At 42.3% G+C, this 26,923-nt stretch overlaps 1 protein-coding gene across 6 annotated transcripts in view; it reads right to left on the bottom strand.

Moving 5' to 3' along the window:
- STRBP (spermatid perinuclear RNA binding protein) overlaps positions 1-26,923 on the bottom strand; it is a 61,379-nt gene that overhangs the window by 14,024 nt on the left and 20,432 nt on the right. For 2 of the 6 annotated variants that reach the window (XM_068413707.1, XM_068413709.1), the window contains exons 2-17: positions 24,917-25,092; positions 21,835-22,052; positions 20,172-20,337; positions 17,915-18,059; positions 12,335-12,429; positions 11,830-11,925; positions 11,065-11,176; positions 10,405-10,502; positions 10,207-10,318; positions 9,406-9,498; positions 8,339-8,538; positions 6,293-6,451; positions 4,734-4,868; positions 3,757-3,897; positions 3,101-3,224; positions 1,371-1,415 (exon numbers count right to left, since the gene is read on the bottom strand). In XM_068413707.1, the coding sequence (XP_068269808.1) occupies positions 1,371-1,415; positions 3,101-3,224; positions 3,757-3,897; positions 4,734-4,868; positions 6,293-6,451; positions 8,339-8,538; positions 9,406-9,498; positions 10,207-10,318; positions 10,405-10,502; positions 11,065-11,176; positions 11,830-11,925; positions 12,335-12,429; positions 17,915-18,059; positions 20,172-20,337; positions 21,835-22,052; positions 24,917-24,919 (1,942 nt within the window). In that variant the 5' untranslated portion in view covers positions 24,920-25,092. The remainder of the gene's footprint in view (positions 1-1,370; positions 1,416-3,100; positions 3,225-3,756; positions 3,898-4,733; positions 4,869-6,292; positions 6,452-8,338; positions 8,539-9,405; positions 9,499-10,206; positions 10,319-10,404; positions 10,503-11,064; positions 11,177-11,829; positions 11,926-12,334; positions 12,430-17,914; positions 18,060-20,171; positions 20,338-21,834; positions 22,053-24,916; positions 25,093-26,923) is intronic. The other 4 variants (XM_068413708.1, XM_068413710.1, XM_068413711.1 and 1 more) reach the window with 3 other exon arrangements.

Raw genomic sequence — 26,923 nt, 5'->3', positions numbered from 1 at the left:
GTAATGCAACACAACAGACAACACACAGGGCACACTCGATGGGACAGCGCTGTCAGCTGCCCTTCTGTCAAAGCACAGGGCCAGCAACAGGGCAGGAGTTCTAAAACTAGAGAGGTTTGCTCCAATTCTAAAGGGAGAATTCCCCAGTGTAAATGCAGCCCGTGGGCCCATTCTCCTTCCCCTTTCCCTGCAGGAGTATGGGATAGGACCAGCTGGTCTCAGTCAAGCAAAGTGAACATTTTCAACAAAGCAGCAGCATTCTTCCACTGTTTATAGCTCACACCTCTAAAAGAAAGTGATAAAATCAACATTTCAAAATATTTTTAACTTTCATAATGCCATCAGGGGAGTTGGTATTGCCCAAGCTATACAACTTTGAGAGGAATAAGTATTACAAATGCTACAAAAGCTAGAAAATCAAGAGCAAATTGCACGCTTAGCTTCCCATATGAAAAACTGCAGGCCTTGAAACGTACTCAACTTGGCATTTGAGTAGCAGGCTTTCCCCCAGTCCCTGTGGCAGGAGAGGGCAGTGGGACTGGTTCTGGTGGGCTCACTTTTTGTGTGCCAGGCCATATCACTGACTCCAAACTGCTTCGCTCCCATTGCCACATAAACCTCATTCAAAGTAACCAAAAGGGCCGGTTAGAGGTATGCATTGTTAGTCTAGCATCAAAAAAAAGCCAGTGGGTAGGGAGAAGCTGAGTTAAGAAAAACCCTTCCATCATTGCTCTCTGATTATTAGTTTATTTCACAATCTTCATGAAACCAGGGCTTTGCCAGCCTAGTATCGCTGTGTTTCTTAGTGAAGAGCACTGTGGCAAACCACCACGTCCTGGCCTCCCTGCCATCTGACTGCGGACGGTATCAGCAACACACAAACTGGTCTGCTTGGCCCAAGCAGCAGGGTTTTAGCCTGTGGGGGGTGGGTGGATACGCCTGGAGATTTCAGAGCTGACAGCATTAAGGGAGCTTTGTCCACAAGCCTTTTACACTTGGGGACAAACATTTTGCCAATGTTACTGTAATGCCATTTAGATAAATATTGGTCAGAGATGCTGAAATAGGCCCTTCGGTAGTCTTTGAATGGAGCACAGATTGGCTGTAAAAAGTAAGAAAACCACTTCAATTCGGTTTCAGTATGAAAGGGAACAAGCAATTAGAACAAGCGCTCCTTCCACAGATCAGGCAAAGCATAGGCAAAAAAGCTACTCCAACCAAAAAAGAACCACAAGGTTATGGCATAAAAGTGTTGTTGTCATGGTTTAAGAGCTTTAACCTCTTTGAATTTCTCCTTGGACTGCCACATTTGGACTGCCGCAACAGTTTCTGTATCATTTCTACTTTGTTAATCACTGGGCTATACATACCGTAAGCTGGCGCAGCTGTGCTGTACCCATACGGCGCTCCATAGCCTGCAATACAAACAGAGAAGGGGTGGGTTTCATGTCCCACAGTATCTGAAGACAGTCAGTGTTTGCACACCAACACACGGGGAGGGACCCTTTCTGGTACGTGAAGCAGGACCACAGAAAAAACAAACTCACATTAATACATATAAATATTGCTGAAAACTAAAATCCTTCTACACGGTGGCTTGAAGAACAAGCTACCCAACGACTGTCTTAAGCCTCAGCATCAAAGAGTTAAATTCCGCATGTCATTTCCTTAGCATTTTCTTCAGCTGAAGCCCTCACATCTGTACTGTCAGAGCACAGGGTTGGCATGACCCACACATCCCATATTTGCTTACGTTCTTCCTAAAATACAAATACAGCCTAATGCAGAGACCAGCCACTTTCCTCAACTTCCACTATAAAGAGGGGAATGCTAGATGCCTGTGGCAGATACCACATCACCACCAGTACAGCTCCTGTGAATTCTGCTTTCTCTGCCATTTCTAACAGAAAGGGAAGTTTCACAGAGGACATCTGAACACCTACAGACAGACAGAGAACAGGATCTTTTTTTCCGAAGAGCTAAGCATGACTCTGGAGTGAGACAAAAAGCAACAGTGGTAACACCAGTCTTGGTTACTACATCTCACTGGTTCATGAAGGCTTTACCGTTTTTTTTTTTTCTGGTGGGATCATTTGTGTCCATCACAAAAAAGCAAGATATTTCTGAGAAGAATAGGGGATGAAAAGAAATAATCTGTGAAGGCCAAGGCCAATAAAAGCTTAACAACTACAGTGACTGGGAAATTAAGCCTATTTCTGGAGTAATTCCATGCTGGCAAGAAGCATGCCCCTGGCAGGTTAAAGTGTCTCATAAATGACTCCTCAGGAAGAAAGACAGTTCCAAAAACAATGTTAACAGTCATTAAAAATGAATTACTGTTTTTTAATATTTATAATTACATCAACATACAGGAACAATGAAGATGACACGCTGTTGACTGTGCCAGGAAGCAAGTCTACCAAACACAGGGCTATGCTACTAGCGTGTGTGAACTGCTGAAGGGTATAATTAGAGCCCATGCTGTATCTGAACACCTGAGCATGAGGAATATCAGTTTTATGTTTTAGAAGCTATTGGATTTGCTTTGACTAAGGAATCTCCAGCATCTCATTCTTACAAAGCTGTGATTCTTTCTCCAAGTAAAAACAATGTCTAGATTCCCTTCACACATCACCTGCAAGCCTCAGACATGTTGTAGAGAGTCACAAAGAACAAGGCACTTGGAAAAGTAAGGGGATGAGAAAGTGAACATCTCCACAAGGGTTTCTTGGGAAAGCCACTCCTAATGCTAAAGGACACATGATCCAGGAGGTTCTTAGCTAGGAATAGAGTTTTGGGAATCGTGCCATGGCAGTGAACTATGAAGAAGACATATAATAAAATAATAAAGCCAGGAAAGCCATTATGCTCATAACTGTGTGCTCTCTGCACGCCGAGCCTCCCGTTGTACACTCATAAAGGACAGGTACTGCCAGCTTTTCAGCTCTTTGATTTATTTCAAGCCCCATGAATTCTTCCTTCTGCTTCACCTCAGATGATTAAAGCTGAAGAAATCACTTGCATGGGTGACTGACACATGTGGAAAAGATCACCCCAGCAGACAAAAATTAAACTATTAGCTCTTAGTGTCATGCCTTACCTGGTGTTATGTATCCAGTAGCAGCAGCTGCCCCAACAAATGCCCCTCGTGTTAAAGCACCTCGTCCTCTGCCTCGAACAGCCTGGACTGCTGCAGAAACAGCTGTATTGACAACCCCTTTAGTCTGCCCAGAGTAATAAAAAACAGCAATTCAGAAAGTGAAAGCGGTGCTGGAAGTAGAAGGCCAGCTTTTAAAAATCTCTTTAAACATGCCTGATGTGCCAGTCTTGCTAAAGGCAGAATACAGACTGCAGCAGCACTGTCCTAAAGAATCTGACTGACAGAAACCAGTGACTTATCCCCTACATCTACGCACCTTACGTGATGAAGGAGCACCCTGGCTCTGGCCTGGAACACAAGACACTTCCATATCATCGCTGCCTGAACCACTGACCTTACTGTATCTCCTCCAGCTGATGAGCACCGCTCTTTCTTTGTGCCTCCGTTTCTACTACATTTCCCACAATATGGTCCCAACTATCAGATTATATTGTTATACTACAGTAATTATTCTAGAAGAATAAAAATAGAAACCTTACATGTGTGCATAAAACAAGAGACTGAAATCACTTGCTTCCTGTAGAAGTTCCTGTATCATAAAACAACCCAGAGCTGCGATAACAGAGCGGTCCAAAAAAGCAAGTAACAATTCTTACCTGAGGAAGAATCTTCTTTTTCTTGTTGTTTGCCGCATTAGGCCCAGAAAAGAGTTTTTCAAGTGCTGCTAATGCAGCGCTTGCTTTTGCTACTTTCTTATTTGGGCCTGCACCTCTGAACTTCTGCCCATCTACTTCTACCTGAAAATTGAGACATGAGTTTATGCCTAGTATTTAGCCTTAGCAATACTAGTATTTAGCCTTAGGAATGCTGTGTTTTATGGGACAAATTTCTATTGCTTCTAGATTATGAAGCTGATGAAGACACTTCAGTGATCCTGTGAACCACTGTATCGCAGGTATTAGGGATGTGGAAACTACAAATGCAGTTCAGAGAGGACCAGTATATCTATGTGATACTGAATTTAGCCAACACATGAATGATACTGCTAGGAAACAGAGGGTTCAGGAATCCTTTGAGGCTCCCCTCATCTTTATCAATGCCTTATATACCAACATCTTTGCCCACGCTATACGTACACTAACTGGGATGCTACCTCATACCACTTCAGCACCCAGTGCTATGTCAGAGATAGCACAAGTAGATGAAGAAGAAAAATCAAATGAGTTTACCCTCTGCTACAGTCATTCCAAATACCCCTGGTAAGCTGGCAATGGGAGACTGGAATCAGGTCACTGACACAGGGTTACCAAGTATGTTTGCAAAATTTGCAAATCAGATATTTTTGTCAAGCTGTGGATCTTCAGCTTCCCTCCTCCTCATGTCAAGACATGATATAGTCTGGGGCTGTCAGAATCCAGTTTTAATTCTCATTGTATTTTCCTAAAGCATAAAAGACATTCCCTTCCCCAGCCTCATCATCACAGCAGCACAAAAGCCTGAGAACATCACCACCACAGATGTGCATTGCAAAAAGCAACATACAAAAAATCTGAACTGTAGCAGCAAGCAACTCCAAAGACAGAAGCACTGTTAATAAAACCACCTACCACCTCCATAACTCTGCTTCACTCACCTCCATCACAAAGCGCTTGTCATGGCTTCCACCTGTCTCAGAGATGAGCTCATACTTCAGACCTCTTCTTTTTTCATTGAGCTCCATCACTGGGTTTTTGCCACTTGCTGTGAGTATAGGACCCTGAGTTCTTACCTAGAGAGATGTTCATGGTGTTGCTTTAGAGCCTTTCTCTCTTCAAAAGGCAGACAAACATCTACAGCATTGTGGCTTACGGTGCCACATGGCCAGCCACTTAGAGAATGCCAGCGTTAGCACCGTGTCAAGCCTCTGCAACAGCTTGTTCTTCCCAACACATACACCTCAGTTGGCTTCCCAGAACAGACCTGTACCAAAGGTAACGCTACCCTGCCTTCAGTGTAACATGTGTGCTAGAACAGCAGGTGGAAGGTCTCTTCTCTGAAGAATGTCAGGGGGACAAACAATACTGTAAAAGAAGCCACACCCTCTTCATTTCTGTTGGTGACAGCTACTGTCCTGGTGGCCTGGTCTGGTGTCTGCACAACACTCAACATTACACCAGCTGCACTCAGAATTTCAACCCCGAGGGCATCCAAAGCTGAAGCTGAGGCCGTGGTGTCAAGTTCTTTGAAACCGAAGGCTTTATCACTGGAAGGAGAGATTAGCCTTCCCAACCTCGCACACATTTCCCCTGCTCGATCTAATTACGTCCTGGCACCACTGAGCTCTGACTGAAGAAGTCTCATCTCTCGGGTCACATGTTTCAGCAGAAATATCTGTAACTTTGGGAAGGAAGGAAGGTAAAGCTGAGATCTCAGCGCACCAGCATATCAGCCTGCATTACAGCACACCCAGCTACGGATACAAATGACTGCCCACTAACGAAGGAAAAGATGATTAAGGGATCAAAACAAATTTTTCAAAAGCAATTTCTTATTTGGGATAAAGATCAGGAGTCCTAGTAGCAGGACCTGCCCTTCAAAAGAAAGGCATCTCACAAGCGCAAACGTGGAAACCCAAAGTTACACAGCTTGGGAAATATCTTGGTCCTCTTAAAAATGTTGTCCTCTTTTGCCATAAAATATAATAAATGTGTATTTTACAGGAAAAGTAACAGGTCAGTTTGTTGAGTATAAAATACCCCCATTTTCTTTCCCTGGAAATGTCTCAGTGCACTAAATACATATGTGAATTGAGTTGTCTGTGATTATGCACCATCTGGAAATTAAGTGGCTTCCAACTGAAGAAAGTAATGTTTTAACTTCCTTACAAATATTCGAAGAACAGAACAATTACTTATATTTACAGCACAACCCCACCACAGTCCTGGAAAAAAACATTATAGCTAAGAAGAAAGCAGGGCTCTACAATGGTTCATCAGTACAGCCCCCAGAGAGCTTGCCACAGAGCTATCAGGCAGACAAATAAATACACAAATTAGAGCTGTTACTCAGTCTTTACACAGGATTCTTCTCCAAAATCCCTGGTGGCAATTAATGGCAAAACACTATCCTCTTCTGGGAGAAGAGGAAAAAACAAAACCAAAAAGCCAAACCCCACGCCTCTCCATCACCTGTACGTTTTCATGCCGTACTCACCTCTAGGGTAGCGGAGGTGTCAGCTGTGGAATTTCCAGTATTATTGCTTGAGATTGAAGACATTGTTTCATTTTTACCTTCAGTATCTGATTTTTCATCAGAACTCACACACTCCACATCTGCATCAAAACCAGTTGGATACCCCATTGCTTGTAAAACCTACAACAAAACCACATGAAATGAACTGTAAAATAGGCAGCGGTAAGAAACAAAGACAAAGCTGATCACAACACAAAACAATGTCCACCACATCCTTAATAAAGGCAGATTGCTTAGAAATACATTTTCTCCTGTGTTGAAATAGAGAAAAAAACAACAGCAATGGGGAGAATAGTTCCAGGTTTCCAAAAGTGGAATCAACACAAAGAGAAATTTTAGTCTCAAAGACAGCAATTACTCATGAGCATCATTCACCATCCCAAGAATAACTTGTAAAATAATAGATTAAAATTCAGAACTGCATCCACTGCATGTCACTGCTTAACAGCGTGATAAGGAGATTGTTTTGCACACCACTTCCCCTCTAGCATCCACTAGCAGGGCCAGCCTCTCCTTTAACCAGCCACGTAACCTAGTAGTACAAAAGTACCAGACACAGGCCCAAAAGAATCTGAAAAGAACCTGAAGCACCCCTGAAAATTTAGTCCCAAGAACAAAGTTTGTAAAAATCTCCGTGTTCCAACACTGAATTGAGAACTGCATGGGTAGCTCCAGGCTCAGCTCCCTTACAATCATGGTATGTTTGGCTGCATTTTCAGGGCCTCTAAATTTTAAAAAGGTCAGATCTAGAAACTGAAATGGTCACATTATTCCCTCTTATAAGTCTGGGAAAGCAGGGCCCAGATCTGCTAGGGAAAAAAAAGAAAGAAAAAAAAAAAGCTAATCTCCACCACACCCCCCCATTTCCTCTTGGCTTGGATCAGGGATGTTTGAAGTATAGCCCAGGATCTGTGTATGTGTAAATTTAGAGAAAACAGAGCTGGGCAGGCACCAGCACAGATCTGGCTGACGCAGAGATTTCAAGGGCAGAGAAGTCACAGCTTTTCAGGGCAACGACTGCAGGGAGGGAGGCAAAATAAAAGAATGAGGCAGAAGGTCTGGAAGGACACACATGCAGAGAGCTACAACACATTCCCTCAGATACTTCTGGGCACTTTGAACTTGAAAGCACACAGGACAATGGGATTTTCAAAACTGAAATCAAAGGAAAGCAGAAAGTTCCCAGATGAAGCTTCTAAAAATGAAAATCTTGTTCAAAACAAAATGAAGCACAGAATGACAGATGGGCTTGTTGCTGTCCTAAGTGCAGTTCTATTAAAGGAGGTTCTCTTTCACATGAATTGTCTGTAGGAAACTTTCATTTCATCCCAGAAACCCAGCAGGCTTGGTCTGCTTTACCCCTCTGAGCTGTCCTCATGCAATACAAGGATGTTCATGTTGGGCATTCCAGTCTATTACTGCTTTACAGGCCTAAGCTCTGTCACGTAGAGCACCTACAAGACCCAACAGTAGGTTGACTAGTACCTGAATGATACTAGAATCTTACTGAAAAATTGACTGGAGATCAATCATTTACGCAACACTTTATCCCAGTGAATAAAGGTACTCTTCAGACACTGACAACTGGAAACAACTCCATGTTTCCAGGAGCTCACAACCCAGGAACGGACACAGAGAAGGAAGGGGAGGAAGAGGGAGCCACCAACATGCTGTTTTCAAGCCAATAGGAGGAAGGAGTAGAACAGAACAAAACTGAACCCCTCCAGTCCAGAATTTAAGCACCACATTCAATCCACTCTCACATGAGCTGACCTGCAGAGCCCTGGGAAGTCCTTCCTCCACGTTTCCACATCGTCCCTCTCCTCTGCTAGTACAAACCCAGTAATGCTCTTTGACCCATGCCCAGCTGTGTTTGCAGTACATAGGTAGTAGCTCAGCTTCATCCATATTTTTTTAATTCTGATGTTGCACGTTACTAGTTCTAACCACATTTCATACTCTCTGTTCCAAGATCTGGGGTTAGCAGATTACTTCAGGCTGCCTTACCTTCACTGCCACATGGAGCTTGGCTGTTTTCTTAGAAGGTCCTGATGCTTCATATGTCGTACCATCAACATCTACAGACATTGTGAAGACTGGGGCATGGACTGGACCAGACTGTGACAGCAGCTTATACTGAAGCCCTGGCCTGATTTGGTTCAGCCTCATCAGAGCATTCATGAGATCTATTGCTTTACTATCTAGTACTGGTACAAGACAGTAGAAAGGGGGGTAGGGGAGGAGGTGGGGGGTGGGAAGAAAAAAAAAAAGAGGGGAGATGAACAAAACAAGATGAACAGAAAAATGACACAGTTTGCATTTCAGTGCCTTCCGTCTGTATAAATGAGCAAAACAACCCCTCAGCCTCCCAGAGGCTAAGGACAGCCACACGGCTGTTGAGTCTTTAATAAGCCATTCTACTTTTGGGTATCGACTATAATTACCCTTTTCTTTATATCGTTAACACAATTCTTTTGCAGCTATATTATTCTTGGCTGCTGTAAAAGGAGTAACAAGTTTTACAGGTAGTGAGGATCCAAATTCAGAACTGGCACCAAAGTAGCACACTGAAAATAGCCCCCAGAACTGACTGGATCCCAACAATGCTGAGAGACTTTGTCTGTGCATATATGCAATGTCAGTGTTTTGTAGATTAAGCATTTTATTTTTCTTGTGGAAGGTCTTGAGAGACCAACAACTAGCTCAAGAGGAGGGAAAAATACAAAAAGGCAAATCTTCACACAGCAAAGTCACTGCAATATTTTGGAAAAAACCCACCGTGCAGGGACATTATCAATAAAATACCTCAGCTGCTTGGGCAGCTTGAATTTTACTGTCACTGGATGGGGAATCCCATTTAAAAATGCAAATCATTCAGCAAGTAAAACATGTCAGGGAAAATCCAGATGCACAGCAAGAGATGTTTGACATTCCGAATGTGGGGTGATAGAGACAACATTTTTGGTTCCAAAGACTTTTTCAATGCTGTTCCACACCAACACAGAGAAGCTTTTAAACCAGCTCCCACTGTACAACAGATCTTTGAAAACAGAATGGATAGGAGTTGCACTTACTTTTCCTCAGGTTACGCTTCATCTTTTTATTTGGATCTTTATCATCCCCGACACTATCTTCAAATGGTCTCTTAAGAGCAGATGAGCCTGTACCTAGGGTATAAATTTCCTTGTAATATGGATATGCTATTAGGAAAACAAAATTCCATAGCAGGAGCCTGATTAGTGCCGGACTGTTCCTCGCATGTTTATAATGAAAAGAACTCAACCATCAGTCAAAGCTTTCTTACTGCTACACGCAAGCCAGTATTAGCTTATTACTCACTGTACCATGCCATGCAAGATGTCTGTTTCCAATGTCATGTGTGACATAAGTAGTGTAATTCTGCAGCTTTTTTTTTGTTTACAGTTAGTCTAAGGCAAGAACTATAATAGTATTGTTTTTACAAAAAATATACATGGCAATTTACTTTTATTAGATGTATATTGTTTTCTAGGAAGAACTCAAGTAATTCTTATTATGGACACTCGTCATATGCTTTTTGACCAGTTTAAAGTCTCTCCTTCCCCAGCATAAGAATCATAAACACTACTTTTACTCTTCAGACCCCAACTGACTCGGTGCTTAAAGCAAATCATCAGCTACACTCTCACTGTACCGCTGCTCCTCTGTTGCTGCTTTAAGAGAACAGAACTTCCAGGTTTCTCCTAACAATGAAATATTTTTACAAACCCCCACATTTAACACACAGAAAAGCCTTTACCTTGCAGTTACAGCATATAAGTTAGGAATTTCACCCATTCTAAATTAACCCCTAGTTTACTGCCCAATTAGTGATTTCTGGAGCAAACAATACCTACCTTCTTTGTCAGTTACTGACCAGGAATATTTCTGAAATGACTTATTTGATGGGAGGGGATCCATTTCCAAAACCTTATAGATCTGACCAAAGGCTGATAGTCTGAGGGCGTGCTACAAGGTGACAGCAGAAACGTGCGTTACATCACAGCACTATTCACCGTTACGTATCAAGCTCCTCAGACTCACGAGTCTTCTACCTGAGCGCTGTGCGTAATGGCTTCTTTTTGCTGAACTGTCATGTAGGACAAAGCATCTGTTGGCTCCCGTTCACAGGGGTCGTGCAGACCAGGGCCTCCTGAGAGGGAAAGAGGCAAAGGAGGTTATTGAGAGTAAATGAGAAGCAATATGAAACCCAGGACTGATGGATATTGCAACAGCCACCCTCAGCGTTCGGCACCTTTTCCAGTATTCAACCATCGTGCAAAACAAGCTAACCCCAAGACTTCACTCCCTTGCAGCAATGCCCACAGAACTCACCAAGGTTAACACTGCTTATGTATAATAGTGGGAACTAAAAGCAGTAGCTTTAAAAAAACAAATAATTTGGACAGATACGTAGATCTCAATGAATCCATAGAAAGCAGATGGCCGTTAGGTGTATTTACTTGTTTGCAACCCCTAAATGAGACAGGGGTTACGTTATAAACAAACCTCACACTCCCCATTAACTTCTGCTGCATTGGAAGCACCCATTCAAGCAGGTACAACCCTGCAACTTCTTTTTTTTTTTTTCTTTTAATTTTAAACAAGAAACAATTCATTAAGCTCCACTGCAGGTTAGGAGATCAAGGCAAGCATTTTTCATCTAATCACACAGCAACAGCAAAACTGTTCCTGAAGTTCATTTGGCCCCTTACCAGGAAGCAGAATTCCAGATGCCAAACACTCCATCACTCGTCGCAATGCTTCCCCAGCGCCCAAAGGTCTATTACAAGTACCTATAGATTTTTCACATATAAGCTCGAGTGGCTAGAAGACATTAAATTACGATTAGTATGGACACAAGGGTAACTGTAACTGCAGTTAAGTACGGAGAGATAGAGGGGAAGAATATTCACATCAGCTTACTTAATTTTTAATCCAGCTGCTCTCTGCTAACTGCCCAGGAAGTCTAAAAGGAGGAGCCTTCTAAAGCCAAGTCACCTGAATACTCTCCTCCTCTCCAAGTTATCAGTTCTACGTGAGAGAAAACACTGCCTCCGCTGTCCTACAAAGTGTTCCTCTCTGGATACACAGAGTGTTTGGCCCTCCCCAAACCTGCTAACGGGAAATGGTGTCCTCTGGTAGGAGCAGCACTGTCGTGGTAGCAGGATATTTTTGAAAAGCTGAACTTGGAGGCAAGAAGTGGGATTCTACTGCAAATCCACGAGGATGTGCAAGGGCCCCACAACATTATGCCTCTTTCCATGGTATCTGTACACCTTACAGACTGAACAAATACTCACATTCTCTTTCCTCCCTACAGGCACTTTTCTACACAGGTAACAGCTAGTGGGCAGTAAAAGGAAGGGGGTTAAGGAGGAGTTTCATACAATGCACTGTTTTCTCCACTCTAGACACTGCTACAATCCTCAGGAGATCTGAGACCTGACCATGTGGCCGCCAACTCTTTCTGTACTTACCCATCCTTTCAGTGGTGCCCATGTGGGGACTCTGTTGCACAAATCCCGCAGAATACGAAGGACAATTACACATGATTTTAGTCCATTTGCCCTGGCCTAAAACAAACAAAATGATTCCAATACACCTGCAAAAACCTGGCCTTCAATTTTGCTGTTTTTTTAAATGCACAGAGTCCTGGGATAGATTTTTAAATTATTATTACTTAATAATTAATCAGCTTCATGCAAAATAAAAAGTTATATAAAAGTAAAATAGTTCAATTTAGAGAGACATAAAAAAGGAAGCAAAATGTCAAGATTGCTTTTGTAGCCTCATGACAACTCTAGACCAGCTGGCTGGCTACCTGCCACGTCTGCCCTCGTACAGTACAGCGCTCAATTCGGAATTCTAGACCTTTGCTCTATTAGGGACTAGTCAGAAATTAAAGAGGCATTAAAATTAAAACTGTCTCAAATTAAACCTCGTAAGGCTACAATAACAACAAGGTAAGAACAAATAGCCAACCTGAAACCATTTGGCGTGCCGCAGAGACGCCAAGGCCTCCAGGCATTTCTGCCTGTCCAATAAGTCCGGAGGATCTTTCATCGCAACATTATCTACTGGTGAAAATGGGATAAAAAGAGACAGATACAATTTGACCAAGGGGTTTCTGTCACAATACAAAAAGAGCGGCAGCATCTCAATGAGATAATAAGACTCCCAGAATTTAAGTGCACTGTGTTATTTAATTTAAACAAGCCGTTAAAGGTAGTAAATGTGCACGTGTGCAACAGAAGCAAAGGCGTTCACTCCTTGTAAAATAACAGTAATAATAAAGATGGCCACTGCTACAGACAATCTGGGATCTTATTAAAAATGTAGAACACATTTCAGGGCAGAAAATAGCTATATAGCACTTTTTTTTTTCCTTTTGTTGGGTTGTATTGGGCTTTTTCCCCCTCTTCTTTCCCTTCTTTGTGACTTTTATTCCACAAAGTGGCACAGAATTTCAAAGAGACGAGCTGCTTTTGACAAGAGGAAGATTTTCTTGGGAGGGATATTAAAAAAAAATTGTAATACGTAGAAAGTGAAGTTATGTCCATGCAATTGTTGAGAACTCCAAAGAATAAGATTGAATACATTTGAAATATTATTGCATGAGCAGTACTAGCCAATATAATTCAATGAAAGAAATACACAAGAAATGCCAGTAAGATATTTCACAGTTTGATTAGTCTTTCATACAACCAGAATATATGAAAGCCATGAGTAAATTTGGTAACTTCCAGATTATTAACGTATCAGAGAGGTAGTCCCCTCTTGTAAAAATCTTCTCTTCCCAACAGCAACTGAAATGAATAGAGGAAATTCAAAGAAGGATCTGAGAGACAAGACACTGATACCTCCTGTGCAGGTTTACACTTTGTTCTTTTTTTTTCTTTCTCTTTTTTTTTATCCAGCATGCAACAAACTGCTTTTAGCAGTTGCATTCGGTTCTATAGTGAGGGACATTTCACATCAGTCCGTCCTTCTCTGATATTTTTCTTCTTTTTTTTTTTATCCTAAGGACTTATCAGCATCCAGATTCTCTGTACAAATGACAGATTTTGCCTATCTGAAATCAGGTTAAAAAGATTTTAGCTGACAGGAGAAGAACATGTTGGAAGAACTAAATGAATCCATGGCTCAACTGAAACCTTGCATATGTTATTTTCCTATGAATACACAACTACTCTTTATTTCAAAATCATTAATTTGGAACTATAGTCTTTTCATTATTCATAATGGTCAATTCTCCAGGTCTTGAGAGACCTATGCAGGTCTGAATGAAGTACAATATCCATTCCAATATGAAGACTATGCTAGATTAGCAAAATCCAGCAAGACTTAAAATATGAGGACAGGTTAGGAGAAAAAAGTACCATCAGTTTGTGTACAATTTATTAGCAATATCTCAAAATATATTTTCATAGATTACTTTCAACAGTATTGGTTGCATGTGCAATTGCATCTTTAATGTTACAGTTGCTTCACCTCCTGTGCCGTTCAGGGGGAAGGTTCCTCTGGTAAAAGCACATTATGTTATGATGGATAAAAGAGCCCAAAGCCAAAAAAACAACCCTGCTGTGAACCTGAACAGAACCAGGCATCTTGTCTGACAGGCCGGAGTTGCGGTTTGCACCTGCTGGCTCTGCTGTCAGCAGAGACTTAAGTGCTATAAGCTTATTTTCTAACCCCCATGAACTTCGCAGCAGATATTTGCATTGTTTCTTATTGCCCTCATCAACAGTATTACAGTATTGGGATTAATCACTCCTCTTGCCTCTTTTCCAAATAAAAGCTGCAAAGTCTCAAAGCGCTGGATTTCTGTGAGCACTAAGGTCACTTTGGAACACAAGATTTGCTGCTGTACTTCCTTTGCAGTTTCATTATTTTCAAGAGTAAGGTTTTGTGGCACACAATTACTGAACATATGTCTACAGTTCTGTAAGAGAACTTTACTGTGGACAATATAAACATCTGCTTAAAGCTCGTGTATTGTATCAAACAACTACTGTCAATGAATGATCAGAATCTTATTTTAAAATGTTAGAAATGGCAAAGGTGACTGACTGCAAAATCATTTGGTTTTGGCAAGGAACTGGATCTTTAAATGCCTTAGTATTGTACAAGGCTTTGCTAAAGGGTATCGCAGCCATGGACAAAGTACATTAATTTTCCCTTTAAACTACAAAACAAACAGAATATGTGTCGTCCATCATTCGGGTGAACGAAAAGGCTTTTCTGTTCTCATGAGATTTAATTTGTTGTCAGCAAGTTAGAATCTTAGCCTTAATCCTGTAGGAAAAAGTATTTCCAAAGGTGTCAGTTACAAACATCTTGGAGAATTTTGCCAATTGCAAATTCAGTACTAGAGTCCTGAGCACCTCTCGCAGACGCTGCAGTCAGCCAGCTTTTGGGTGCAAGATTCTATTAAACAGGAAGATGACGAGAAGAGGCAGTGAGGAGGGCGAGCGGCTTGCAGCAGGCTCCCTTTCGACAGCCTCGGGAGAACGGCATGTTTCTTCATGCTCTGCCAGTCAGGAAAGTGAGACCCAATCAAAATTTTCAAATGTGATTGCAAAGCTTTACTTTTTTTCTTGTGGTTTTAACAAGGGCAACGACACAAGGAGTTTAATAAACAGTTAATAAAGCCCGGACAGTAGCTCTCACTCTGCAACACAGAACCAGTCCTTCAGCAATTCTCTCCCCACTTGCTGCGCGTGTCCTCTCCACACAGCAGCTGCCAAGGGCATTCCTTCGCAGCCAGCCCTCCGAGGAGCGCTGTGTTCTCCGGAGAGGCAAGGTGAATCTGTGGCTCGTTGCCCCTTCAAAGGCACTTGGCACCTTTGGAGCAGCGAAGGCAGCAGCAGGGGCACTGGTGGTGCAGTAGCTGCTCCAGCAGCAAGGCTGATTTCAGCCCCACTTTGGCAGATGAACTTGTTTATTATTACATAAGCTTGTCGTTACCGTAGGCTCAGTAACAACAACTGATTTGCAAGCTACAAGGTTTTGGTCTGGAAAGCCCAATTTATATTTGATGCTATGACTAAAAATTCACTTTCTTAAGAGGTTTAAATTTTAAACTGATGCAAAATGCAGGAATTTTAGATGCTTGACTTCTCAACTTGACATGAGAAAGCAGAGCTTTATGGATAGCCACTTGTGAGAAACACTGAAAAGCACACACACACTGGCCCACTATTTATTTTTGCTAATAAGCAGCAAAAACAAATAGGACAAACACCACATCTTAAACATGAACACTTTTCCAAGGAGGTGGGGACTGAAGAGAAATCCAGGGATGTTTTTCGATACATTCTGACATCAGGGCATGAAGGCACACACAGCATTCCTACAGAACAAATGGGAGCGCTGGTAACGAGGGCCGTCGCGCCTAACCTCGCCGGTTTGGTTAGAGGACAGATTAGTGCTAATCACACCGAAGGCGGAAACCTTGGTCAGTTCTGTGCAGGCTCTGCTCCCGGGGAGCAGCTCCGGGGCAAACCAGCGGCAGCGCCCGGAACCCAGCGGCCTATCTTACACGGAAGATGAAAGGCAAGGTGACAAGTGTTTTGAGCTCCTTCATTCAAAAGGATGTATGGAATAAAATCAAACTAGTTTTTAAAACTGCATAGAAAGTCTGTTCCCATTTGGTTGGCATTATTCAGGAGTACTGAAAAATATGGCAGTACTTCCTCTGGACATCACGGTGTATTTTCACCAGACAGTTTCTCTGAGTATTTTCCCTTGATATTGGATACGAAACTTTTTTGGTCTGAATCTAAGTGCAAGTGACCTAAGTATGATTGGAAATGTTAGGGAAAAAAGTATCCCTCCCACCTTTCAATTCACTTTGTGACATCTGCATAATGTTTCACATACCTTTGAAAAGGAATATGATCAATGTCTCTGTTCACTTGTGATGAATCAATGTCAAAGAACCTGGGCTTTAAAACAAGATCCATCACCCTATTAACTATCCTCATCAGCTGTTCAGAAATGATAGCATAACACCACTCTAAGAGAGGCAGTAAAACCATTTTAAATTTAGAAAAAATTAGTATAGAATTTTGAAAATATTTTAAGATACTGAAAACAAAATAGAACACCTACATTTTAAATATAGGAAAGCATAAAACCTCAAATCCTCATTCAGTGCGAGATGAACCCAGGAGTCTCTACAGTTTACTGCCACAAGGGCATTGCTTTTTACAGGAAAATACTTGGACGGAAGCCTTCGTGCAAAACTATCCCCTTGTGAGAATCTTACAAATCCTTTACCATCAAAATTTGTCCTGCACTTTGTGCTCTTTCTCACAAACACACATCAGGGCTGATCTCGGCATCGTCTGGGAAGCTGAAGAACAACTGAAGCAATATGCAGTTTATTTTTAATGGTCTTGCAAAAGAGCATGGTTACTAATTTGAGAATCAACAGACATTGCAATTGGGAAAGCTTTGCCATTCATCTGTTTTGTAAGATTTTTCTGCATCCAACTGCTGCCAAAGTGTTCCATTTCGTTTGCACAGGGACTCCTCCTGCCATCGCCTCAAACAGCAGTGAGGAGAACTGACCAACATTTCTCATGGTGTCGGTATTTCACGGAGGAGAAGGGAGGAAGCAAAGGACTTGTGGCGAGTCTAGAAATGGGAAGAGCGCGACAGGGAGTTCCCTAGCCCACATGGGCCCAGCTGCCTCAGTTGTCATGACAGAGAGTGGCCAGTTGGTCAAAGGTCTGACATCATCCAGTGGCAAAGTTTCTAGGGACAGGTTTGGGAAGCGGAAGCAGAAATTACTGACAAGATTTTAAAAAATAGAACAAAGTATGGCTACATTTGCTCGTCTCTATTTCTCTTGGTTTGTCTCCAACCTCATTGATGCTACCAGTCAACATTCCTTTAACAGGGGCACGTAACTATGTTGCACGTCAGTTAGGGAGAAAGAACAGAAAGAAACTAATTTACAGTCTTCTAGATCTATTTTGCTCTAAGGGCATGAGGTACAATGTTCAATTCCGAAGCAAGAGTGCTGTATTATAGCACTGTAACTTCAGTTGTATCCCAGTTAGGAAATTCTTAAAGCTAGAAACATACACATATGTATCATCAATTAATAAAAACTGAGGGCCAGGACGACATACTTGCGAGCTTTGCAGGAGAGGGGTTTTTTTTATGCAAAAAGAGAAACAATTTTACGAGTTTTTCAAGATACTACAAACCAATCCCACTTGACTGACTTAATTCGAAAACACGACTGTGCAGCGCCGGGGTGCTCAAGAATTTACTAGCAAGTCTGAGAGAAAGGAGAACTAAGATCTAATTGTATGTCAGAGTTAATACTGCAGCAATATTGCTTGCAAATGAAAACTATGCATATTTACATGAAAATTAAGTGACTGTTGTCTTTTTAGGGCAGAAATAATGTAACCTATTGTGGCAATAGCCAGTCTAGTTAGTACGTGATGGACAATTAAAAACCTACTTCCCAATTTAACCCTGTGCTGCACAGTCAGGGCATTTAGATAGAACAGTCTTAAAAACAAGTTAAAACGCTCTGTGTACCTCCTTCCTTCTTCTCTGCTTCATCTCGAATGAGAGGGGACGTAAGTATCACCTTCAAAGTTAGCTTGGGCTCCTTTGTGTTACGAATAACAATAGCTGCCTCATTTACATGCTCCTCCACCAGATACTTCTCTTCTGTAAGTTTCTGAAAGTCACCAAGAAAGATTTCAAGAGTCTCCCAACCAACTGAAAAACTGCAGAATCTCTGTATGCGCATACAGCTCTTGACTAACGAGCAGCCCGCAGGACGCTGCAATAACAAACAAGGCCTTGCCTCCCTCATTAAAAACAAACAGGAAAACCCCAGTAATATGCTTAAGAAAAAAGGTCTGCAGCACATTTAATGAGAATACTAAGCAGCCCCACTATATCATCACTTTTTTTTTTTTAAACAAAGGCAGAAGCTGACTTTCATAGCTGCTAGTGTGCAAAATACCACCGGCAACTTCTGTTCTTACTAAGTACGCGCTTCTCTGGTAATGCCACCCCTCACACGCAGTACGACCACCACAGCCATGCCTGTCCATGCCCAGGGGTGACAGGCTCTGGAGTAGGAGCCACAGCAGCTCGCCTGGGCCATTACCTGCCACGAAGTATGACCAAGTACACGTTGGCTGTCTCTTACCAACCCTACGATATCCTCCAGATGCTCCAGCAGAGATTTCACCACCTCTCCACACAGTCTATGCTGATTCTTAGCCACACACATAATTCAGATGACTTCTGTTGCAACAAAATTGCCCCTTGCTACAGGTCCAATTACTTCTCATCCTTTGTCAGCCATGTTAGATACTGAATCACTCTCCCTTTATAAATAACCATTAATGTCTGAAAACTTACACCTGCATTTGGTCTTGACTTTTTCCAAACCAAATAATTTTAGTTACATGGTTTTGTAGGTGCTCATTCTCACTCATCTGATTTTCTCCAGCATGTCCATCCATCTCCTTCACTCCCTTTCCACACAGCACTTTAAACTGGACACAAGACCCCACTGTCACTTCATTCACTGATACCAGGCCCAGGAGAGATCCCTGACAATGCCTGGAAAACCTGACCTTCCTCTCTTGACAGCACACTAATAAACTGAGTGTTTTTAAAAGTGCTTTCAATAAACTTTTCATTTCTTGCTTAGATTTCTTTTGTAGTCTTCACATCTTTTAGTTGCATCTGTTCTGCCGTTCTCACTTTTTTTGAAGCATATGCTAACTTTTCCGATCACTTTCAACCCTTCTCATCTCACGCCTCACTAGAAACAAGTAAAGTTTACTCTTTACTACTCGATACATCCCTATAATCTTCAAACAAGGAGAATTTACTCTTTACTACTCAATAGTTCCTTAGCGTTTTCAGCTATGGATAGGGCCACAGCTGCAGGCACATCATCTCATTAAAACAAACCCTTTATGTGAACAAATGAGCAGTGGGAACAAACAGCTGCCAATGACGGTAAAACACACTGTGGAAATAAACACAGGGCAGAAAAGCAGATCAGGAGAAAAGCTGATCAAGTGTGGACACAGTTTGGAGTGAGGCACTTGCAGTGGAATACTTTAGGGCACAGCTTCTGGGCAACTGTGTATGTCAGCCTGGAAAGCTGGACTGATTGATCAGACTCAGAACTCTGTCAAAAAGGTATTATCCCTAGTTGCTTTAAAGAGACCAATATTAGCTGTAAGTGCTGCCTACTGGATGCCAACATCAGAATTAAGCAGCCATAAATGAAGAGAATTACAAGCTCGAGATTAACATGAGCTAAAATGAGCGACCACCTAAAGCGAGTCGTTCTCACTTCAGAAGTACAGAGGCATTTCTCTTGGAACAGCCCAAGCACAGCAGCTGCGATGTAGAACTTAAGGTTCAGGCAGAGGGACAGGGGACAACACCACAGACCGATCCACATGCTCGAGCAGGGAACGTTTCTGGGACTGCAGTTTAGCTCACGTTAGTGGTGGGACCAGAGAGCAAAGATCAGCTGGGTTAGTTACCAAGCAGGAAGGTTAGCTGCCAGCACAGGAGAACCAGCATCACAAATAGGGATTAGGCAACAACAGGAACAAGGTGTTAAATTTTGTGGGTAGCTACTTCATGTCACCACGTTAAACGTGTCACACACCCTCGATGTTGTCCTAGATTCAAAGTGTATTTCTTTAATCTATATCACTTGTCTTTCTTCCTGGAACAAATTCCAGCTTTTCCCCAAGTACACCGTGCAGTGCTATCACCCTTGTCAGAGGACTACCCTGAAGTAACTCACCTGGATTTGAGCTGGGAGATTGTCTTTAACTATACATAACAAGGTCTTTGTGGGTTTTTCTTTGCACATGAGAACCAGCTCCAGATCCATGTCATCTTTTATCAGCAAGCCCTTTGCAACCAAGCCAATCCTCATAACACCACACAACGTCCGACCACCTTGATCCCTGGAAATGAAACAATTGCGAGTAATTAAAATGGTATTTTCACACATTCAAAATGCTTGTATTATCCTACCACAGGGAGGAGACAGACGGATGGGACTGATGACTGTGCTGGAGCTGCATATCATGGATTAGAAAAGGAAAAGCACAGACTCCTTTTATGCAAGTAGCTCCTATGAAAAAATTCATTAATTGAAGCACTACTTTGCAATTCACATGAATGCAAAAGTTGTCTAGCTCAAGTCACAATGCTTCACAAAGCTCAAAAAAGCCTGAATTCCCTATCTCCAGATCTACCAAAAGAGCAGAATAATTAAGCCACAGGAGCTCTCTGACAGAAATCCTGTTTTCAGAAGTGATCCGAGTTGACTTTCAGTCCTCATCTGTGACCTGGACAGACACTTACCTGAGCCAGAGAGCACGTGAAACGGATTATCCAGAAAGCACTGAAGAGCCACAAGTGCTCAAGTTAAAAAGTTTCACACTAAGAAACTTAAAAAACAAAAAAAACCCAACCAACCAACCAAAAAAAAGAGCCAGTTGTTCCTGCTTCTTTCTCTACTACTGGAGTTGTGCAGAACAACAGAACCTGGCACCGTGTCAGGGCGCAGGCCGGGACATACAGCAAACACATGTTTCACTCAGTAGAGAACCACATCATTGTACTGGTTTTGGCTGGGACAGAGTTAAATTTCTTCCCAGCAGCTGGTATGGGGCTGTTTTGGGTTTGTGCTGCAAACAGTGCTGATAACACAGGGATGTTTTCGTTACTGCTGAGCAGTGCTTACACAGAGCCAAGGCCTTTTGTGCCTCTCACACTGCCCCACCAGCGAGTGGGCTGGGGGTGCACAAGAAGTTGGGAGGGGACACGGCCAGGACAGCTGACCCCAACTGACCAAGGGCTATTCCATACCATATGGTGTCGTGCTCAGCATATAAAGCTGGGGAGAGAAGAAGAAGGAAGGGGGGGAAGCTTGGAGTGATGGCGTTTGTCTTCCCAGGTCACCGTTACACATGATGGAGCCCTGCTGTCCCAGGGATGGCTTAGCTGCCAGCTGGGGTTAAACTGCAACAATAATAGAAGGTAATGGATCCTTAGAAAAGTTAGCTTGCTGGATAAACAATCAAAGTTTATAAAAATCTTTTTGGTGTGTCTTAAACTGAAGAAGCCCGTGAGCTACACGGCTGTGGATTTGCATTTGTGTGTTACAGGGACATAATTCACTTATAGTTGCTGAAAAGTTTGTCTGCTAAATGCAACGTCACAACATCACAGTAAAATAAATAATGAAATGGAGAGCAACTGCTGCCCACATCGGGCTTATTACTATTCCCTGCACTCACCCTACGTGCTCCCACCGCAAAAAATCCAAATACAGCCACTTCCTCCTATGAACATTCGTATGCAACAGAATCGAGTAACACTACAGCTCTTATTTAGAGGGAAAGGAACCCATTCAGAGCAGCACAGTAACACATTATGAGGCCCAACTCACTCACTTGGCATTGCTTTCTGCAGCTTCCTCCTTTGCTTCCACATCACCCTCACATTTCGTAGACTTGTTCTTTTCATCCATCCAGTCAGAGACATGTTTAAGGGCACATTCTACAGTTGATACCATGTTCTGGACAGCTTCAAGTTCCTCTGGAGATGGATAAATGGTTGAATGTTTCACCATGACATGGCGGTCATCATTAGCAAAAGATCGGATAGATCTCTGTTATGAAGGGGGAAACAGGGGGGAAAGAAGAACAAAGTTATTGGATTATCAATAGAAGGACATTGCCCGAATGGGAATCCTCCCTGACACGTCTAGGAAAGCGTTTTACGATGAACGTTGCTTATAATCGTGCAGGAGTGATTTCTTATCTTTATTTAAATAAATTTAAAAAAGAAAAAATAAAGAAACCAAATACCAGCGCAAAATCAGCATTAAGCTGGTAAAACATACAAGACCTCAGGTGGATTTTATGGCATCTAATTTTTGATGCCTAAATTCAAGCCTTCTAGAATCCTTTTATTGGATACTAGGAGGAACGTGCACATGTGGAGCGCAGTTCATGTTTATGTGTACCAGGCACATCTGGAGCACAGTTTGTGTCTACTTTAGGATGAGATAAATTGTGCTTTAGAGGTACATTTCCTCACCCACCCACACATGACTACAGAAGTCTAGACTACTATGTCATATTAGCTGCTACAGACATCTAAAAATTAAGCAAGCTGAACTTCCTCTTCTGCCTGGTATGTCCATTGTGGGTGGAAGCTGTGACACTGTGTGCGCTAGCCACAAATCAGAACAAGGGAGATCTTAGGTCTAGGACTAGGCAAATCTCTGCACTCCCATCTGACTTCCCTCATCCTTTGACTACCTTATTTATTTAGATTAAGCTTTCAAAGTCAGTGAGAAATCATTTAGGCCCTGATCTTGCCTGAAGGACCTGCATCTCACGGAGACACAAGCTGTGAGATGAGAAGGGGCTTCCCTACCCTGGAATACTTGCAGGGTAGCTCCTGAATTTCAGCGATCTTTGTTGGCTTGTGTCAACCTTCAGCAGCTGGATAGCTCAGAGCAAAGAGAAAAGCCAGGTCCTTACCCCAAAAGGTGACCTCATTTCAAGGCAGGGAAATTTAGAACATAAGTATTCCAGGGTGAGAGCAGACTGAGTAAAGCGTGTGGAAAAGAGGGCAGACAAGGAGAACAAGGAGAACATTCCTATTTTGTAAAAGGCATTTATACTCTCTAAATACAACTCTGCATATTCTGGAAGTGCTGAGCGCAGCCATCTCTCCTCAATTTATGCTGGAGACAATGGCAACACACCTCAGAACAAGACAATTAAATAGCCATTCCCTCAGGGTTTTGTTACTGCTGCAGATGAAGTCATAGGCAATACATACTGCCGCGAGAGGCTTAGCAAACTGCACAGGGATTTGCAAAGGCATGAATGAAGATGAGGATAAAGTGCTAAGAAAAGAACAAAATAATTCCTTTAAAAATTGAAAGAAAGGAAGAGATTAGAGTGCTAATTAAAAGAGTTTTCAGTGAAACTCAAATCCTGAGTGATATTGTTGAGGAAGTTAAACTTAAGTGGTTGGGTAACTTGGCTAGGAAGCTCCGGTTTGTCACACACTATCCAGATGAAACTTACTTGATCTAAACAGTGACCTGGACCAGCTGTGACCACAGCACAGACCTCTGGCAAGAGCAACTCTAAGTCTTGCTCTCTACAGACGCATCAATCACTGCTGAAAGCCTCCTAGAACCTGGAATCATTAACCAAAAATCTGTTCCTCCCACACATTAAATACCTTAAGCAGGTTTCATTTTCACCTCCTACCCAGATGGACAATTTAGGTAGTCAAAGAAACTCGCTAGTCGGGGTCTGGTATGATCCCCAGTACTTTCAAGTTGCAAAATGCTTCCAGGAGGTCCCTCTTGTGGCTTATCCGCAACATGGATACAGAAAGAAGCTGCAGTTCAGCAGTGAAAACTGACAAGCTGGATTTATTAGTTCACCCCCACCATCTCTTATCTCAGGAAATATCGATTAGGAAAAACAATCAAACAGGAAAAAATTAGTAACTCCTGAATTAGAAGACATTTGTTTTCTTTTCTAATGAAGAGGGACTGACAAGATCAATTCTTCATTACAATTTAGCCCCAAAATAATAGCAAAATGGGACACTATTTAAAATACAATATATTGACAACTCTGCTTTGTCAAGTGTTCTTCCTCCCTTTGTGCTCTGTAATAGGTACAAGTCTCATCTTAGTTTTTTTTTTTTTTAATATATAAATATAAACACACAGCCTACCAGCAGCAATCAGCTACACAAATATTAGAGATCTGTATTTAAAATTTATTGCATTTATTCTCATTTTCATTCTCTCAGTAATAACCTCAGAGGACTTAAAAATATACAAATATGCTTAAACTGCTCTGCACAGATATTTTTCAGGAACTGGGTAGGCTTATTGCCCTTTTGTGAACACATCTTCAGAATCTTACCATCACAATACTTCATATTTGCACAGCTTTACAAATTCAACATCTCAGCCATTCCCAATTTGTAACCAATACCAGGCAGAACAGAAATAACTCCTCACTTAAACAATATACACCAAGTATATTTGACTACCCAGGTTTCATCTACACTAGTAACAGAGCGTGCAGAGCACCACATTCAATCACACGCACACAAATACGAATAATCAACACTTGCTTCTGTGAGGAAGAGGTGGAAAGGGAATATCAGCATTTGGTTACGCAATCTGCAAGTTCAAGGTCACCCATGCTGTTTGCTACAGCTTGCTAATGCCAGTTTTATTAGAATACCTTACGAGCATCCCCTTTGTTCATATTTAATAATTCATGTAATGCAGGCTCACAAGACAACTCTCTGGTTTTGAGAGGCTGACAATATATCAAACATTTGCTTTGCTCCAAGCATGCAGTACCAGCTCGAATTTACTGCAAGGTCAGAAAATCCCCTTCCCCTGGTTTTATCAGGGCCCAGGCAAGACTGTCAGCACAGAATATTTTTAACACAAGCCTATGAAAGATGACAAACACCTACCATGGTTTGTTAGTGTTTCAGCTCTCTCTCCCTCCCTTTCTCCTTTTCCCTCCTCCTCGGTGTCTTTGCTAAGCACTGTTTTGCCTGACAGAACCTCTTCATAAGCCTCTCAGTCCCTTGACAGCTCCAGAGTTCATACAGCCAAGATGCTTTGGGAGTCACTTTCTGTAATTCACCTGCAAAAAGAGAGAAACAACTTGAAACCAGAAGAAATGGGATGTTAATTCCAATGAGTGTTCGACGCAGCGCATTAAGTCGAACCACTGATTAAAGCAAGCAGGCTTCAAGATGGGGAGGCAGCCACTGAGCCATTTATTCCTGAACAACAAGCAGATGTCACTGTGGAAAGCAACTTTTTGTAATGCGCCCACACGTATGCAACGACTTTCCCATGCCAGTTAGAGCTTATCTCAGTGTGGTTTGTCAGCCACCTGGCAATCTAAGTTGCTGATATGACGAAGACGTGAAATCCAACATCTCAAATATGCTCTACGTGAAACCAGCTCAAGAAGTCTCTATTTTTCTGTCACATGCGCATTAGGAATCAAACACACTATATTTAATTATCAAAAAGTAATTATCTGTTGAAATCCCCAGTGCAGCCCTCGATCCTGACTGTGTCAGACGCTGTACAGGACTAAGACTTCAGGTGGCAATAATTGTAGGTTGATATTTAAAAAAGAGACAAGCACACTATAACAAACTGAAGATGTAAGACTTGGGAGAATGTTCAGCTGGAATCCTCCACACCGCCTTTTCTGCCCTTGCACTGCTTTCCAGAGCACACAACATCTAGAAGATCCTGCAGGAACAGCCAGCCCTCTTGTACTAAACTAGGAAACAAACACCAGCACTGGCAGCACACGGAACTGCAAATGAACGCTCGGTAAGACAAGCGAAGAGCACAGTAACCGAGCAGGTAACGGGAGAGAGGAAAGCACAAGCTCACTGCACAGCAAGGCACCCTAGTCCTTGCAGAAAACTCCTGTTTGCCTTTCACTGCACATATTGTTGCATCAGCTTTCCAGCAACGTTCTGAAGCAATCAGAAACCCAGTCAGTGAATTTCTGCAGACTGACACACAGTCAAATGTTTTCCTTTTCTCCTGTATGTCAGTCCTCCTTCTCTAGCAATATGTTGCACATTGTCTGTCAGAGAATCCTGACATTGTTAGAGATTAAAAGCATGTTTAGCAACAGCAGAGGGATAGGCGAGATGACATGAAAGCCTTGTAGATGCTTAAACCTCAGGGGTGTGACAGGGAATAATTAAAATGTTGCAGCCCATAGAGTCTTGAACATGCCACAGGAAAGGCAACAACAAATCCTGTTTCACTATTTTCCTAGTTCAGAAGAAATAAAGTGGGTTTACAGGACCAACACCTTTGGCAGCAAGTGCCTAATAGCTGTTGGTTTGTATCTCACACCACTGTATTTAGGATGTGGAACTGGGTAAAACAAAAAGCAGCCAGACAAGAATACTGTGCAGGGGCCTGTCTGCTCCAGCAGCTACAGATTGCCAAGGAAGAAACCCCAAGAGAGTTAAATGCAGTCGTGCTAAAAATACTCGGGAAAGGCAAGCTAATGAAAGCCCTGAAGGACCCCACTTCTTATCACAAAGGCTGTACACCCTACCAAGGTATATTAACACTCTACCAAATTGCTTCCCAGAAGCAATCAAGCAAGGTGATGTTCTTTCACAGGACCAGATTCTCCTCTTAAGAGATCCTGGAAGCCAAGTGGGGGCAGCCATGAGGGAAAATAAGCAAAGATTATTGCTTTGACACTATTTATTCTATGAGCTAGTCATAAGCTCTTCCACACTTAGCAGCCTTTGACCACCTCCAGAAGTAACCGGACTCTTTACGAGGTCTCTTTGTTTTGCTTTTCTACAATAATAATACGCTTTTGGAGTCAGCAGATGGCAAGCCAGAGAGACTTTTATGAGACATGTTTCCAGATCATCTATCTATTTCAACTTAGTTCTCCCTTCAAACTAAATTCCAGC

Source organism: Nyctibius grandis, chromosome 16 (genome assembly GCF_013368605.1).
Source record: "Nyctibius grandis isolate bNycGra1 chromosome 16, bNycGra1.pri, whole genome shotgun sequence".
NCBI classification, from domain to species: domain Eukaryota; kingdom Metazoa; phylum Chordata; class Aves; order Nyctibiiformes; family Nyctibiidae; genus Nyctibius; species Nyctibius grandis.
Note: the sequence above shows the minus strand (reverse complement) of the source record. Positions and strands in the feature narration are given on the sequence as shown.